General features: G+C 43.1%; 1 protein-coding gene across 2 annotated transcripts in view; it reads left to right on the top strand.

Moving 5' to 3' along the window:
* The window catches only part of LOC138520918 (cytochrome P450 2A13-like), an 87,966-nt gene that overhangs the window by 30,755 nt on the left and 40,992 nt on the right, over window positions 1-16,219 (top strand). For both annotated transcript variants that reach the window (XM_069633346.1, XM_069633345.1), the window contains exons 3-4: window positions 3,054-3,203; window positions 8,664-8,824. In XM_069633346.1, the coding sequence (XP_069489447.1) occupies window positions 3,054-3,203; window positions 8,664-8,824 (311 nt within the window). The remainder of the gene's footprint in view (window positions 1-3,053; window positions 3,204-8,663; window positions 8,825-16,219) is intronic.

The following is a 16,219-nucleotide window of genomic DNA, read 5'->3' on the forward strand; positions in this document are numbered from 1 at the left end:
GACTTTGCAGTAGGGACAAAACTACACTGCCTGATCGGGGACTAGCCTGGGAGATGCACTCCTTTAAATAACCAAGCATTCGGATCACTCATATTCCTAAAGACACACGCACATGCAACACACTCAAGACAGTAGATGGAACTAAGAGATCCATGAATGTTTGGTCCAAGTTGCCACTCTCTATCATGAGCAGTATTGCTATAACTAAAATGATCATTCTACCAAGGTTATCATACACCTTTATAAATGTCCATTATTGCATTGAGATCTCATTTTTTTTTATCCCTGGGCACTCTTATTAGGGGCTTCCTGTGAGGCCCGAGATGACACAGATTGGCATTTGGGGTGTTGTGTTTGCCATACAGGGATGGGTGGTGCAGTTCCCAAGCTTGAGCTTTATTATCTGGCTGCCCATCTAAGTTGTGTTGTGAAATGACTATCAGATGATGCTACATCGGAATCGGAGTTTCTCCAGCCGTTGGTGAGACCTGCATGGCTTAAGGAACTCTTTTCGCTCCCAGACAGCGTCATGAGATCCCAACCTTTACTTGTGAAGTTGGGTAGGCAGATCGGGCCAGGGCTTTGAAAAAATGCCAGGTACAGCACCCTTATTTCCCTAATGTCCCATTTGCTGCGGTTGTGTGTATGGGCAAGGAGAGCTTGGGAAGAATTGGGTATATCCATCCAGGGGACTTGTGCAGCAATGGTACATTCAGAGATCTGGAGAGCCTACGATGGCCGGATGGACTCCCCAGGGCGCCATTATCGAGGTATATAAAAGTGGCAAAAGTGGAGCGATGCAAATGTTAGGGTGGCCGGCTGAGCCGGAGGTGACTAAATTGCTGGCCTTGATGTACACCATGGGGATGGCTGGAGACACGTGTCCAGATTTGATGAATGCTTGCTGAGTGAGACTACTGTTAGCAATCCCAAGCTGTAGGTTGATATAAACTCAGTGATCACCGAACAACAATGGGACATGGCGCTAAGTTTTGGGAAGAACGTGTCTCGTAATGCTAGGTTCAGGTTGTTTCAAATTACCATGGTACATCGCACATACATGACCCCTAGTGGAGTGTCTAAGTTTAATGTTAATTCAAAGTTCACTTGCCCTTGGTGTAAAAGTGACAATGCTGACTTAATACATATGTTTTGGACATGTACAAAAGCTCAGAGTTTCTGGTACCGAATTGAACAAGCTTGCGTGAGGGCTGGCATCCACCCGATACGACTGGAACCCACTTGAATGTTTATTGGGAATTTATTCTAGAGCAAGCAAACATAAGCATGTCTTTAAATTAATAGACCTTTCCTACATATTAGTGAACTTGGTCATGTCATGGAAGATCAGCAAGGGTCCCCAATTTGAACAATTGTGTAAAGAGTTGGAAACCTGGTGTGAGGCAAAAACAAAAGCGTGGCTTGTAGCAATGCAAGGTCACGATACTGCAGCTACCACTTTTGAAGCATGGAAGATGTTTACTGTGTCTATGTTCCACCCATCACACGATAAACCACCCTGAGTGTATCTAAAGAATGCCGAGATATGTGTAAATGAGTACATAAGATCCCCATAGTGCTTCCCCTCCCCCCCCCCGACCCATGGCTGTGGTGATGCTAACCCTGCTGCATGAATAATTGCGTCCAGCGTGCTACCCCCTCTCCCTGTGTGCGACCATTGAGGTATTGGCATTTTACTGCAAGCCTAATTTGCTTCGTGTTCTATTTTGTATCTGTTTGTAATGTTTGATAAGTTTCAGTTCATGTTAGGTGATCTCAATGTTATGCTGCAGCGCAGCGATGTGACTGTAACATGGCAATCTGCCTATCTAACTGTGACTAGCTGCATGCTGCTGGTATGAAACTGCTAATACACACATTTAAACATAGAGGAGTAACAGAACAGTTTCATAACTGGCCTATAGATGTGAGACACTAATAGAAGAGAAGAGATGTGCCTAGTGAGACGCAGAGCCAGCAAGTTCATCAACCTGCAGGAATATCTGTCAATCCAATACCCAGAAGGAAACACTGTGGGCCCTGGGAAAATATATTTTGGGGCACATTGGGGGCCTCTTCTTCCATGAAAGCACCACGCCACCCGTATAGTGGTGCAATGCTGCCTTAAAAAAAACTCCCTAGAAACCCAGCACTAACCATACACAAAATAAAGTGCAAAAATCTTTTTTTTCATTATTTCCTTAAAGTTATGGTTGCCATAAACTCCCAGCATGGTGGTGACCTTATTGCTGGGAGCAGAGCCAAAGGCAGGCACAACAGCGTGAATGGCACTCTGCGGTATGGATCGCTATTCATGCTATAACATGAAATATGGCAGACGCCACATGTTGCTGCACTGCCAGGTTTGGCACGAGTACCAACAATTGCTCACCATGTGAAATCAGGGCCTCAGCCGGGCACACACTGACAGGCTGCCTCTGTGGCTTGGGTGTTCTGCACAAATGTTAGCATAATGTTATACATTATCCTAAACCTGGTGTTCAGTGAATAACAACATTAATCCTGGTGGTCCTCCAAACAGTTGCACTGCCCATAAAATGCAGAAATGGCAATTACCATTGTCCCAACCAAGAGAAGCGGCCATCTGGCTATTATAGGTTGGGGGATAGCCCCACTGATGTTCAAGCCGGTTGTTTCAGCTGATTTCAAGTGTTTCCGGTGTGGATTATCTACTAATAATTATACTGCATTAGCTACTGGGTGGCTGAATGCTAAAAGCTGTTTCGCTGCTTGTACATGCTACATGCTGTTGGACTGGTCTTCTGCATTTCACGCTTATGCTGGGGTACATGCAGAGGAATTGCAAAAGAAAACTCTTGTTTGCAGCGCTGGACATTCACTCTCCTTGTATCTCAGACCTGAGGCACAGCTTTAGGATATCATTTCCTCGTCAGACAGGATGAGCTAGCTGGCAGAGGACTAGGTCTTTCTCTACAACTCAAGATAGATCTGTGTTTTCATTCAGTACGGTGGCCTGCTGGAAATTGAACATTTAACGTGTCAAATGTTTGTCTCCCATTTCTTTTCCCTAGGTCCGATATTTAGCAATGGAGAACGTTGGAAGGAGATGCGACGTTTTGCACTCGTGACCCTACGGAATTTCGGAATGGGCAAGAGAAGCATTGAAGAGCGTGTCCATGAGGAAGCGTACCATCTCATCGATGCGCTTAAAAAAACTAAAGGTTGAGATTTCTAGAGCAAAGTTGCCCGAATCCTCGCTGGTCAACACATTTGAACTAGGTGAACTAGTATCTCAGGCTGCACAGTTGTTTGTGATATGTTTGATGTTCATTTGTTAGAAGGGTCTTTGTATCTTTCTTTCACATTACATTTATATTCCTTTGAACTATTGGATTTAATGCCATAATATCAGCCAACTATAGCTCATACAAAAATATTGCAAGTGTCAAACAGCTACAGTAAAATTTGCAGAAAAGGGGTTCCAGTTGATGAGGACTGTAAGTAGTGCAGGTCTGCATTACAGCAGCTTAATGCCAGCACACAACATGAAGGAGCAAGGGCACAGCGTGCAGGTAGACACAGAGCAGGGAAAACCGTGGCGTGGTGGTTGGAGAAATGAAGACCATGCAATGGAAGTGAGTGTCCAGGATTATTAAACAGAATGTAGTTAGATGACCCAAGAGCTGACGGCAGGGTTGGAAGAAGGGGGTGTGGGGAAAAGGGAAAAAAGGGTTAGGTGCATTGTCCGGACCTCACCTGGAAACAAGCAGTGCAGCCATGTCAGAGGACAGTGACGCCATGTGTTCGCTGTGTGGCATTGTTATGCTGGCATTCTAACATTCAGAGAGGGCTTGTCCTGTCTACAGTGTTTTTCATCAATAATGGTTGACTCAGGGATTTGAACAGTAAGGAAGTTGATCAGTGAGACCCTGAATCCGGCAGATTTTGGTTTGGCTTTCAGTTTTGTTGAAACATTGAAGTATGGTTAGAAATTACCCAGCAAGATATCCTTACTACTAGTTTGCACTTAAGTTGCAAGTCTTTAGATTAGATTACATTTTCTCTGGATGAAGAAATCAATAATTCCTTTTGAGAGATACCATGTATTACCTGTTGCTTTTTTGGGAGTGATTATTGATACAATATGATATTTTATTTATATTTCGGCCATACACAAGTGTTTTAGAGCACAACGAGGTAAGTGTGGGGTACAAGGGAGGACAAAAAACAACGATCTTACTAGGCCCAGTGACATAGAGGATGCGCAAGTTCAGGGGAGAGGGAAGGGTAAAGTGCAAGGGGGGAGGTGTGGATAGTGCTGAACAAGTGACCAAAAACAACAACAGATAGTGAGGACAGCAGGTGGCAAGTACAAGAATTAAGCACAGACAACGGGTGTCTGATAAGTGCAGTTAAGGGAACTGTAGGGTTGCAGATACAGACCCAAGTGCAGAGGTTGCCAGGAAGCAGTGCTGGTATGCAGCTGGGTGGGCAGGGAACTGGGCCCGTATTCAGAGGGTAGCCAGGAGTCCAGTGCAAAATAGGCATATCAACAAGGGAGGGGAGTAGAGGAGGAAGAAACAAAGAGGAAGGTCTATTTGGGGTTTATTTTGCAAATTAAACCCTGGGGAGAGATGCTAACAAATCAGGAGGCCAGGACACATGAGTGAATCTATGTTTACACTCACATTCCATCCTGTCCTCTGGGGCTTCTAAGCAAGGTCTGCCACTTTTTTAAACTGCCCCTTCATCAGGGCCTCTCCACTCTCTCCCAATTAATCCTCCAAACCTCCACCCGCTGAGTTCTGCAACCCTCACATAGCCCAAAATACCTTGGTTGCCTCCTAATCCTAGACTGATTTCACATGTCCCCTAGCCATCTCCACCATGGCCACCATTGAAATAGAAAAGGATGAAATACTACAACCCATCAGAGCACTCTATAACAACACCAGGATACAAGTCCGCCTAAACCATCAAGGTCTTCTATCTGAAGAGATAACCACAAATCGAGGGGTAAAACAAGGATGCCCGCTGGCTCCGGCTCTCATTGTGGCTTACATGGGAGACTACAAAGAAACGGAGGCAAGGGTCAGAGCCTTTCCCCCAAAACTTGGACAGGTCAAAATATCCAGGATTCTATACGCGGACAACATTATCCTACTTGAACAAACCGCCATTGGTCTACAGAGACAGTTTAAATCTAAAACCAAAATACTATCAATTGGAAAAGGGAGAGGCAAAGCAGACAACTTCGTCTGGCAGCTGGAAGGTGAACGTATCGAGAAGGTTATAGACTTTAAGTACCTGGGCATTATGATAGACAACTCCCAACACGAAAGCGCCATGCAAAACTACCTGCAAGATAAAACCAAGAGCCTAATACCTCAGGCTAAAGCCATTGCCAAGACGTGTGGTCGCTTCTCTTTAACACCAGTCATAGGGCCTCATTACACGGTAGGCGGTAACCATGGCGTGATTAGAACCATGCTTGCCGCCGGTATTTTACCGTGTCCGCCTTGGTGGATGGCTGAATTACCGCCCTACTCCAAGGTGAGCAGGGGCGGTAATTCCCCATTCACCATGGCACTTCCCCATTCCCATTTTTGCCCCCATAGGGCTCAATGGGAATGGGGAAGGTGCTGATTACGGTACCGCAAATTGCGGTACCGTAATTAGCACCAAGGTCCCTTAGCGGGCCCGTTCCTTAACGGCTGGTAAAACCAGCCGTTAAGGTCGGGTCCCGCAAAGGGACCTCGTAGTAAGGCAGTAAGGGTTTACCTAAACCCTTACCGCCTACCGTGTAATGAGGCCCATAGACTTCTACAAGGCCAAGGTCGTCCCATCGCTCGTATATGGCGCGGAAGCCATGCCTGGACTACCTAAGAAGATCTGTCCCGCACTAACTTCTGGCAGAAAGTGTTGAACCTGCCGACCTCAACTCCTATGGCTCTAATAAAGCACAAATTGAGTCAATTTTCACTACAATCGGTGGTTGAAAGAAACTCTATGATGCTGTTCAGGAAACTTCTATTGGAAAATAGCCCCCAACTACTGGCAGCAATTAAACAAGAGCTGATTGGGGGACGTTGCAAAGCCCTAAACCAATGGTCAGCTGACCAAGAATCCAAACTAGAAACAATCCAATGCTGCAACCAAGATCTGATTGAGAATCCAACAATGATTCACAAAAAATGGAACGAACTAGACTGGATCAGGACATGCGAGCAAGCTGTGACTTACAAATTGACCTCACAATTTCCGTATGTGACCCACAATCTTCACGCACTACCACCGTTTGTGGGCAAATACCCAAATCGAAAATTGAGCAACATCTTCCTAAGAGCTCGCCTTAACCTTTTGCACACCAACAAAATTCTCGCTATTCTTGGCCTGACGACCTCAAATAAGTGCGGATTCTACAAAAACCCCAATGAGGTCGAAACAACGAGGCATCTTCTCCTATCATGCCCAGGAGTGGTAAGCATCAGGCAAGCTTACCTGAATCCAATCTTGGCCTCTGCCCACATCTTTGACGAAGATGTCTGGTGGTCAAGACTAATCAGAGGACAGAAGACAGCGTGGGTGACGGCCAGAGCCAAAATAATGGACTTAATCTTGGCCACGGCCGACAAAGAAAGTAGATAGAAGCATAGAACAGAAAATCCAAAGCAAACAATTCTTGTAAAAAACATGTGGGTTAATCAAGTATAAAAAAATAGAAAAGGGACTTACTCTTGTGCTTAGTTACCATGGTGGACATCTTTGTAGATTTCTTTAAGGCAAAATGGCACGCGCAATATTTGCGGGTCCCATTTCTCTAACAGAAAAAGTACTCAAATTCAATTAGCATCCCAAATTGAGCCCTTGGGTGTTATTGATGATAACTCCATGTTTCAGACACTGACAGGGGTGGTAACACCCCACTTCCTTCATTGAGGGCTTTGCTTTCCCCATGTCTGCTTTAGGCTCAGCCTAAGGGACTATAGGGCCTCATGTCAGCACACGAACACAGGGGTTATCTCTATAATAACAATTCTTCACTGTTCTAAGTTACCATTGAATGAGTGACAGGATAATGGGCTATTCAAAGACAGTAACAAATTCCAGTACCTTAGTGATGGTGTCACCACAAAGATAGTTCACACCCTGTGCCCATCTGCTAATGTTTTGTGAATTTGTGAGTGTGTGATTGCATTTTTGTCACTCTGTAGAACCACACAGTCATTTTACAAGGAGAACGAGGAACCATTTTGTTATTTTCCTCATCCATGGAATGCTATGTCACATTTCTGTGGATGTTAAATGTAAGAACAAAATAATAAAGATTAACCGATTTTTGCATTCGGTTTTCCAAGGTACATAGAAACATGGTTTCAAAACTGTCCACTACGATTTTTGAGATTATTAAGACACACATTGCATGAAATATGGGAGTGCTACAGCTTGTGCCTGGTACAGCACTCATAGACATTCAAAGAAAAATCTTTATTTAAGAGACCGTATATATTGAAAACAGTTCAATGCAACAAAATCCATGACATTTAGTTAAAAGTCTTGAGGTCAAGTGAGAGTAAGGTTCTGGTTGTCGCAACAAAACCCTCGAAAGTAAGTATTTGATGAAAGTTATGCCAGGTAAGTATCTGGTAGTTCAAAAGGATATGACTTCAAAGAAAGTATATATAATCAACCACTTGAAGTTATGTTTCTTGTGTCTGTGAACTTGTAGGTCAATTAGAAATAATAATATATTATGAAAGGCAGTCATATAGAGTTTTCTGATGATGGGAAAATATGTTGTCATCTTGAAAGACACATGACATCCTGACAGACTACAACATATCTACGATGGGCCATTATAAAGATATAAGTCCAGAGCATGTTTCTGATATGTCTTGAAATACACAAAATGAATTCTTCACTCTGTCAGTTATTCTCAAGTTGTGCCTGATGTCTTAAGTGATGTCATCTGTGAAATCAGTGTGGTCCAGATCTGTGAAACCAGGGAATTGGAATCAAGGTGATGCCTTTTCTCTATAGTTTTATTGTCAGTTTTATTGTCACATTATTTTCCAGGTTTTGTTGTCACAAGTTGTTTCACTGAACTTTGAGGGTTTTATTGACCTTTCAACGTAAATGTTTCCTAAGTAAAGATTTTCCTGGGAGGATGTATAAATGGTACGTATTTATGTAGCTAGGTATTTTTACTTAAGATCTTGAAATGTGTTAATAATAAATTGAATTATGTATTAGAAATCTAATAAAACAATTATTGAAAAAACTAGCACTCGGGCTGATATTAGATATTAAGCCTATATGACTATGATGCTTGAAATCTCAATAAAATGATATGCTCTGAAAAATCATATAGAGAATTTACTGTATGTTCAAAGACTTCGCGATGCATCATTGATGTTCTTGTGATAGTCTCCTGGAGGCTAATGATTTGCCATAGATGTTGCTTGCTGGCATGTGGGGCAAAATGTCTGCATTATGATTGGACCAACAACGTATAATTTTTAATAATAATATTTTGGTCTACTGACCTTTTTTGTGTTGCATTTTAGTTTTCATTATTCCAGCATGTATAAGTATGTTCATGTCAGTAAATAGATGCTCAATTTGATGAAATGTAGCCAACCTATTAATCAATAATCCTTTGTTTTTCTTTTATTGAGCAGGGTTGCCTTTTGACCCAGCCATCCAAATAAGTAATTCTGTTTCCAATGTCATCTGCTCAGTCATTTTTGGAAAACGATTTGAGTATCATGATAAGGAGTTTGTGGAATTACTTCAGGGGATCCATACTGTGGCGGTGATAACAAGTTCTTTAGGTGGCCAGGTAAATAAATGTATCTATTAATAGCAGCATTTCATTTAATTTTAATTATCTGAAGAGCATGAATCCATCATCATGATGGCCTAAAGGTGCTGGGAAACTGAAGACAAAAGTCAAAGAGTCAGTTGATTTTTTGATTGTTACACAGTGTATATGTCTGTCAGGAAGACAAGGTTGTCAAGGATACTGCCAATCAGTAGCAGAATTTAGCAACATTTTCAGGAGCGATGTCGGACAATTCTCCAGAGTGGATATTGCATGTACAGGAGATTGTTGCAATAATGTTTATGTTCAACAAGAAGGCCCTGATGGAGGTATATTGCTGAAGTTCGACCACCAGGAAGTGAGGGGGTGCACTTGGTGGATGTAGTGGTGTGCCATACAGATTTGTTTGATTTGATCCTTTTGATGCTTGGACAATTTCCTGTCAATATGTTATCCAATTGTTCTCTAGAAGACTTTCCACCTGCTTCCCTTCTGGTAACATCATGTTTCTGAAATGCCCTCATAGTGGTCTCAGGGCCCGATTCTAATGTAAGTCCCTTGTGACTGTCTTTTTTTAATATAATGGTATTGTAGCTACGTTTTTGGTGGTTTGTGTTGAGAATAAACACACTACTGCTTAAATTGAGTAGATGCTGGACCACAGAATTGCATACCTTTTGCTGGAAATGGATTAGGATTAAGTGAGCCAAGACAGGTATGAAGTTTGAGATTAGGTAATTGAATAATACAATTTAACATTAGAATGGGTCAGAGACAACAAACAGCTGTGATCGTTTTGCAGCATTTGTTATGGGGTCAACACCCATACACACCTTCTACACCTCAGCCTACGGCCTACTATCCTAAAAAACAATTTAAATGAGACACTATACCAGCATTCTTTGTAACAAATCATGCAGAAATGCACTCAAATGGCCATTCAGGAAATTATTTGAATTTCTGCACTGAGTTTGGCTGGTACTGTGGGAGGTTATGCCTGGGAATTCACCAATAGTGAGTGCAAAGATCGAGATGCTAGAATGGAGTGGACCTGTTGAGGTTAGATATGAATTGACAGGAACATCCAGGTTTTTAAATGACTGTGCAGTGGTAGGGCATGAATAGGTAGGGGAAGGCCCTGTGGTGGCTTTCCAGAGCCTATATTTTAGCTGGGACCAGGGCCTAATCTTTGCAGCAGTTAGTTTAGCCAGTGGGCTTCCATCGAGGCACAAGTTATGGAAAAGCAATAATAAGGCTCATGCCTGCGTGCTGGAATCTCCTTTGAGATGTACCAGTGTATGCTTGACCAATAATGTGCAGAAAGTGAATCTGGAGGAACAGATAAGAGCAACAATCTGTCAGATGCAGGTCTGTAAATGAATGGTTACAAGAGCAAGTCCCTGTTCTCTGGGCCCTTTGGCAGGACAAGTTTTCTGAAGTTAGGGGAAAAATGGCAGCATGTGAGCTTGCTATTGACAATTGACTAGATGGGCATTGATCTACTTGAAAAACGTACATAGAATGGGCAGCAGCTGCATAAACCACACCTAAAGTCCTTTTTCAATGCACTAGGCTGCACAAAAGCCACTGGCACTCAGCATAATTGTAGCACTTGACTACCATTGTTGTGAAGACAAGCTGTTTGTGCTAGAGTTATCCACCTGGTCATATCCATTAGCTGGACCATCTTGAAAGATCTAAGTTATGTCACGGCTGGAACCTGCACTGTTAATTTCAGACAATGCACTGATCTGAAGATGACAGTAGGTAATGTAAAACACTGACAGAGAGGGATACCATTGCTAGTAGCAGTGTCATTTCCTGTAGGACTAAATGAAACCGATTTTGGATCAAGTAGGACCAATCTCATGGAGGCTTGCCCTCACTGGAAATGCAGCAGTTTAGGCAATAGCTCCATTTTGGGAAGCTTCCGATTGTTCATGTTGTACTCTTTGAATGGCAGTCATTTTCGGTAGTAGCAATTTCCACTCACTGTGCCAAACTTTGTGGAGTAGTTACTTGGAGTCATGCTGAGGTTCGAATGCCAGGTGAACTTTCAGAACGACACTGATTAAATGTAAGAAGAGCACAGTGTAGGATGAGTCTATCATCAGAAGTGGTGAGTGGAAGAGTTCCACCCATTAGGACGTTCTGGCAGAGTTTCTGGAGAAAGAGAATCTTGTCCACAAGATTTCTGTGTCAATGTGCTGATGACCTGTCCAAAGAAATAGGCAACCTTCCAGCATTGTGTGGCCATTAGTTCGCGTCTTAGGAAGGGAGTGGATCTTCCTGGGATTCAGATTTTTCCAATCACCGGGTGAAAATAATCAGTTTAGGGTATTTTTGCAGCATGAAGTATCTCAGCAGATGCGTCTAGAAGACCGCAGCCAAGAAGAAGCACAGAAGGTGAGCCTAGTAGTTTCACATCAGGAATGTTGTTTCCTATTTGGTCCTGGAAAAAATGCCAACTTACTGAAATCTCAACCTAATTATTGATTACTTCTCACTTGTTCTGCCTGCAGAAACTGCTGTAACACTGTTTACGTTGTATTCAGTAGATGATCGTTTTCGGTGCAGGGGGCCTTTTTTTGAGATGGAGTATAGGGGGAAGCAGTATCTTGCATTTGCTGTTCTATGTTGTTGGTAATGCTTTTTGTATAATACGTAGCTTGTTTAGTAAGCAGGTTGGTTTCCATACTGTCCTCATCTTCTAATGAATTTTTAGTATCTGCCATCAGATCTATCACGCAGAGGGTCAAGGGTGAAGCATCAATGATGGGTGCACAGCAGCTGCGAGAGGTGGATAGGATAAAAAGGTCGAGTATGTGGCCTGAGCATAGGCATGAATGTTGTGTATGCTAAAATGGGAGTGGTCATTCAGGGGATATTCCTTTACGAGTTTCTGGGCATTGGACTAGTTAGTTGCGTTGAGGTCTGCAATAATGATAGTGGGGATGTCTGTTGTGAAAGATTCAAGTCTTAAGTCAAGGACAGTGAAAAAGAGAGTAAGAGTGCTAGGGGTGGAAAATGAGAAGGAGGGTTGTGAGGTTGACACAAGAACTTTAATGGATATGGGTTCAAACAGGGGAAGAGTGACATCAGAATGGGTATCAGGGGCTGATGGTTGTGTCTTTACTTATTTTTTTACCAACACCACTTTGTAGTCAGTTTTGGGAGTGGGCGAGAGCAGAAACGTCTGTAGGCTGGGCATCCAGACTGACAGTATTCTTAGGAGAAATCCAGGTACCTCTGATGTTCATTGCAGAGAAGTTTGGGAGGTGGGATGCTTAGTGTTTTGTGATAGAGCATTACAGAGATTGGGCATTACGGAGTCCCACAGGGAGTTTTTTAGAATTGTAAAGGGGTGGCGAGAGAGACACAGGTCTCTGGAGAAAGGTGAGTGAGATAGATGAGGTTAGTGTGCTAGGATTGAAGAAATGACCAGGTGTCATTTGATAGCTCGAAGGGGAATAGGGATAGAAAACCGAAGTGAGTGTAAGAGGAAAAATGGTGGTCTAGCTTGAAATGGAGAGCAGACACCGCAAGTGAGGGAGAAAGAGTGAGAGAGAAAGAATGTGTGGCAGAGACCAATTAAGTAAGGAGGGAGATTAGGAGGGCAGGAGCATGGTGGGAAGGCAGTAGTATATATGTAATGCAACAGGTGCCTTGGTGTGAATTTGGGAGTCAGCAGTGGTTCTAAAGGATCTAGATTCTTTTTTGTATTTTTTATTTATTTAAGAACACAAACGGCCCACACAATAGACAATAAGAGGGAGCACCATCAGTGCTGGGCTTTGTACCTTTAAAACAATATTGTTGGATTGAAAGGTGTATAAGAGATGGTGAACTGGTCAAAACAGGGACATGTCCTGGGGACTGGGACCGGAGGACAGCACATTTATAACACTCAGAGCCTCCTGGGGTCTATATTCAAATATTTACAAGCAACATAGAGAAGTCCTAAGTGCCTAATGCCATTACAAACAGAAGCAATGTTGAACTAGAAAAGATTAAAGAAAGGTGAAGGAGCCAGGCAATGAAGGCAGGGATGAAAGTTCGATGATGGGACGTTGTAGGGATGGCTAGTAAGCTAGGTTATAAAGACTGGGACATGTTTTTGGCTCCATAGATGTAATGAAGTTTTAGGAGACCTTGACCCTAACACCAGTCTATAATCAGGGTATATACATCATGTGTCTGCCCAATGCCCCATCACTTAGAGGAAAAGCAAGACACAGCTTGATAATTTGAGTAGCTATCAACCTTATACTGAAAACCTTAAATATTGAGTCTGGTTCTCACTTCATCAAACATGTGAAGCTGGTTTGGGTTTGCACTTCCTCTATATTACACTAAGGTGCACAGGGATTGCTCATAACCAGACTATTTGGGTCGATTTCTTTGTGAACTGAAGATCATGGGTCATCAAATATAGTCGGACTGATGGGGTGATTTTAATGGTATAAACATACAGGAATCCAAACAGCTCCTTGCTCACCAGGACGATTTGGAAAGGGAGATCACACTAGTTTTGGGTATTTTCCACCCCTGACAAGGTTTCAAGAAAATGGAAGCTATGGCCCTCCAGTATGATATGATATGCTCACACACAAGTCTTTCAGAGCACAACAAGGCAAGCACATGGGAAAGGGAAAGGGACAAAGTGCATAGTGTGGAGCAGAGGAGACACAGATAAATAACAATAAATAAAAATCAATAGATAATAGAGGCAATAAACAGTGGTAGTGCAGCCAGCAAGTGACAAGTGCTGTGTTTACAGCAGCAGACTGGGTAAGTCTGGTAAGTGCAGAAAAAGAAGAACAGGGGTTGGTGGGGGACTGTATGGGTACATATACAGTCCCCAGTGCAAGGGTTGGCCAGGAGGCAGTGCAGGAGGGTGGCAGGGTGAGCAGGTACCTGGGCCCCGGGGATAGAGGGTGGCCAGGTGCACAGTGCCAAGAGAGAGCAGATCAGTACATCAGTATGACTGTAGGATGTTAAATCGGTGATCATGGTTAAACCTCTCCTTAAAAACATTTTTGAGGAGTCGAGGTAGTAGCCTGATTGACTGAATTTTCATGTCAGCTGGTTGCTGGCATTTAGTTTCAGATATGGAAATGGTAAATTACCTGGAGAGCATCCACAAGCCCTTGGTAGCACCTTTTATCACTTCCGATAGGTAAGAACAGGGATGGTAATGTGCACGATCCAAGAGTGACAGGATCAATTGGTTTCTTCCAAAAGTCGTGTCACCTGGAAACCAAAGTATACCTACTGAACGTACATGATAATCTTTTTTTACTGCAGATCTTTTACCAGCAGGGGACTCTGGTTGACAATCATGGCAGTAGGTGGAGAATTAGAGAAGAGATTCAAGAGATTATGGATGAGATTGAATCCATAATGACAGGCGGCACTACCACACTCCGGTGAATTAACTCTACGATTTCAGTGTCACCTTCAAACATCAGGAGTGAACCACTTCCAGGGTTTATTTGGTTCGATGGAGATTGCCTGGTGGCAACACACCATTTGGCATGGACTGCCTGGCTTGTTCAGAGTTTTACGGATATGTAAACATTGGAGCCCCACTGCTTGTGTTATAAGCAACTAATCGAGTACAGGGAAAAGGATCTTTAAGAGCGTGTTTTATTCAGGGCCCCAGGATAACACATACAGTCCACTTGTTTACAAACAAATGCTAACTATGGAATTGGCTTAATTGTCCAGGAATTGACATATGAGTGGTCAATTTGACACATGCAATCGTCATAAAAAGGACGGCACCAGATGTGGACCATTTTCTAGGTGATCATTGTTTAACTGCGTCAGCTATTTTGGCCCCTTCTTTGTGCTGTTATTTCAATTTGATTTGGATTTCCTGAGTAATTCTATGTGGCACTCCATGAAGTGCGCCAGGATAGGGTGAGGTTTGGAAGGTGTGTGAAGGTAGCAGGTACATTCCCAAATGGGATATATGTGTGGCAGGGCCTTGCACTGCCACCTACCCTTTCAATATATTTATCAATGACGGTGTGGTGGGGTTTTTGCACCCTGTGCTGACGCCCTTAATAAGGGCTCCTGGAATGTTCCAGTCCTTCCCTATGTTTACAACTCTGACCTAAGTGCTAGGAAGGACAATGGCATAATGAACCTCCTGGCAGCCCTTCAATCATATTATTGGGCCTTGATCCTATCAATTACTGAAAGCAAGAACAATTTGATAGCTGGAGCTCAGGATGGATGTTGGTTGATCATGTCTTCCACTGAAGACAGAGGGTTGTAGAGGTTACTGATTTTGACTACCTTTGGGCAAGATTTTCCATGTCAGGGTATTGGTGTCCCCAGATTTCTCAAAGTACCACGCAACTGATACAAGATGCAGCTAGAATGCGAAGATGCTACAAGAACATTGATGCGATTCACCTCCCCCTATCTGTGCACCAGGCAATGGTGTTGGAATGTGCAATGTATGGAACTGAGGTTTGGGGTTGCTTCAGTCTAGGCCAGATACAGGTGGCAGAAAACATTTATTATAAATCTCTTATCCCTTTCTAATTATAATTGTTCTTTTATAAAACGCTTAATACCAGTGAGTGGTTTCAAAGCGCAGGATCGGGATTCAAACTTGGGTTGTGCTTCATTGTGTTGCTTCCAAGACAAATGTTTTGCCCCTGAGCTATCCTTCCTCTCCAAGTCAGCACCTAATATGCGACTAAGAGAGGTAGTAAGGGTTAAGAGTGTTAGCATCCAAACTTGGCTTAGGTTTTGGGCCAAGGACAACCCATCAATACATAAGGAAAATCTTATTCAGACAGAGGTTTTGTCTTGATCTGAGCAGATGCGCTGGCTGTCTTATTTCAGGGAATTATTGGTCAAGTTAGGTCTGTGCGGTCTTTGGGATTGTATAGATTATGCACAGCAGAGAATTGTTAGGATATTGTATGGGCATTTAAATAGGTAATTCCAGATGATTTACGGGTGTTGTCATCTTGTAACTCCAGAGTGATGCTTTGTTATTCTTTGGAATCTACTGTGATGATCGAGTCGTTTTAGGACTAGATTGTCAGCCCAGAGAAGCTGACCCTCTACCTTGGACCTTGGACTGAGGTTGGCGATCCTGCCCTTTTAGTTGCTCACTGGCCATTGCAAGGGATGGGGGGGCCTTGATCTGGCTATAAGTGGCAATAGCACCCCTGTTGAAAAGATTATACACTCCTATGCCATAATCACAAGCACTTGAGGCACAGATGGATCAAGTCCACCTTCACTGAATAAGGGATTAATTTTGTCATCGCAAATTATGTATGGAGTGGCTGGAATTCCAGTAGATCATGAGCCTTGCCCAGCTCTTACTTACTTGGTTTCTATGCATATGTAGGTAGTTCCTGCCTGCCTGAAGGGTATTGGTTT

This window comes from Ambystoma mexicanum, chromosome 13, assembly GCF_040938575.1.
Source record: "Ambystoma mexicanum isolate Mex_15411 chromosome 13, UKY_AmexF1_1, whole genome shotgun sequence".
Taxonomy (NCBI): domain Eukaryota; kingdom Metazoa; phylum Chordata; class Amphibia; order Caudata; family Ambystomatidae; genus Ambystoma; species Ambystoma mexicanum.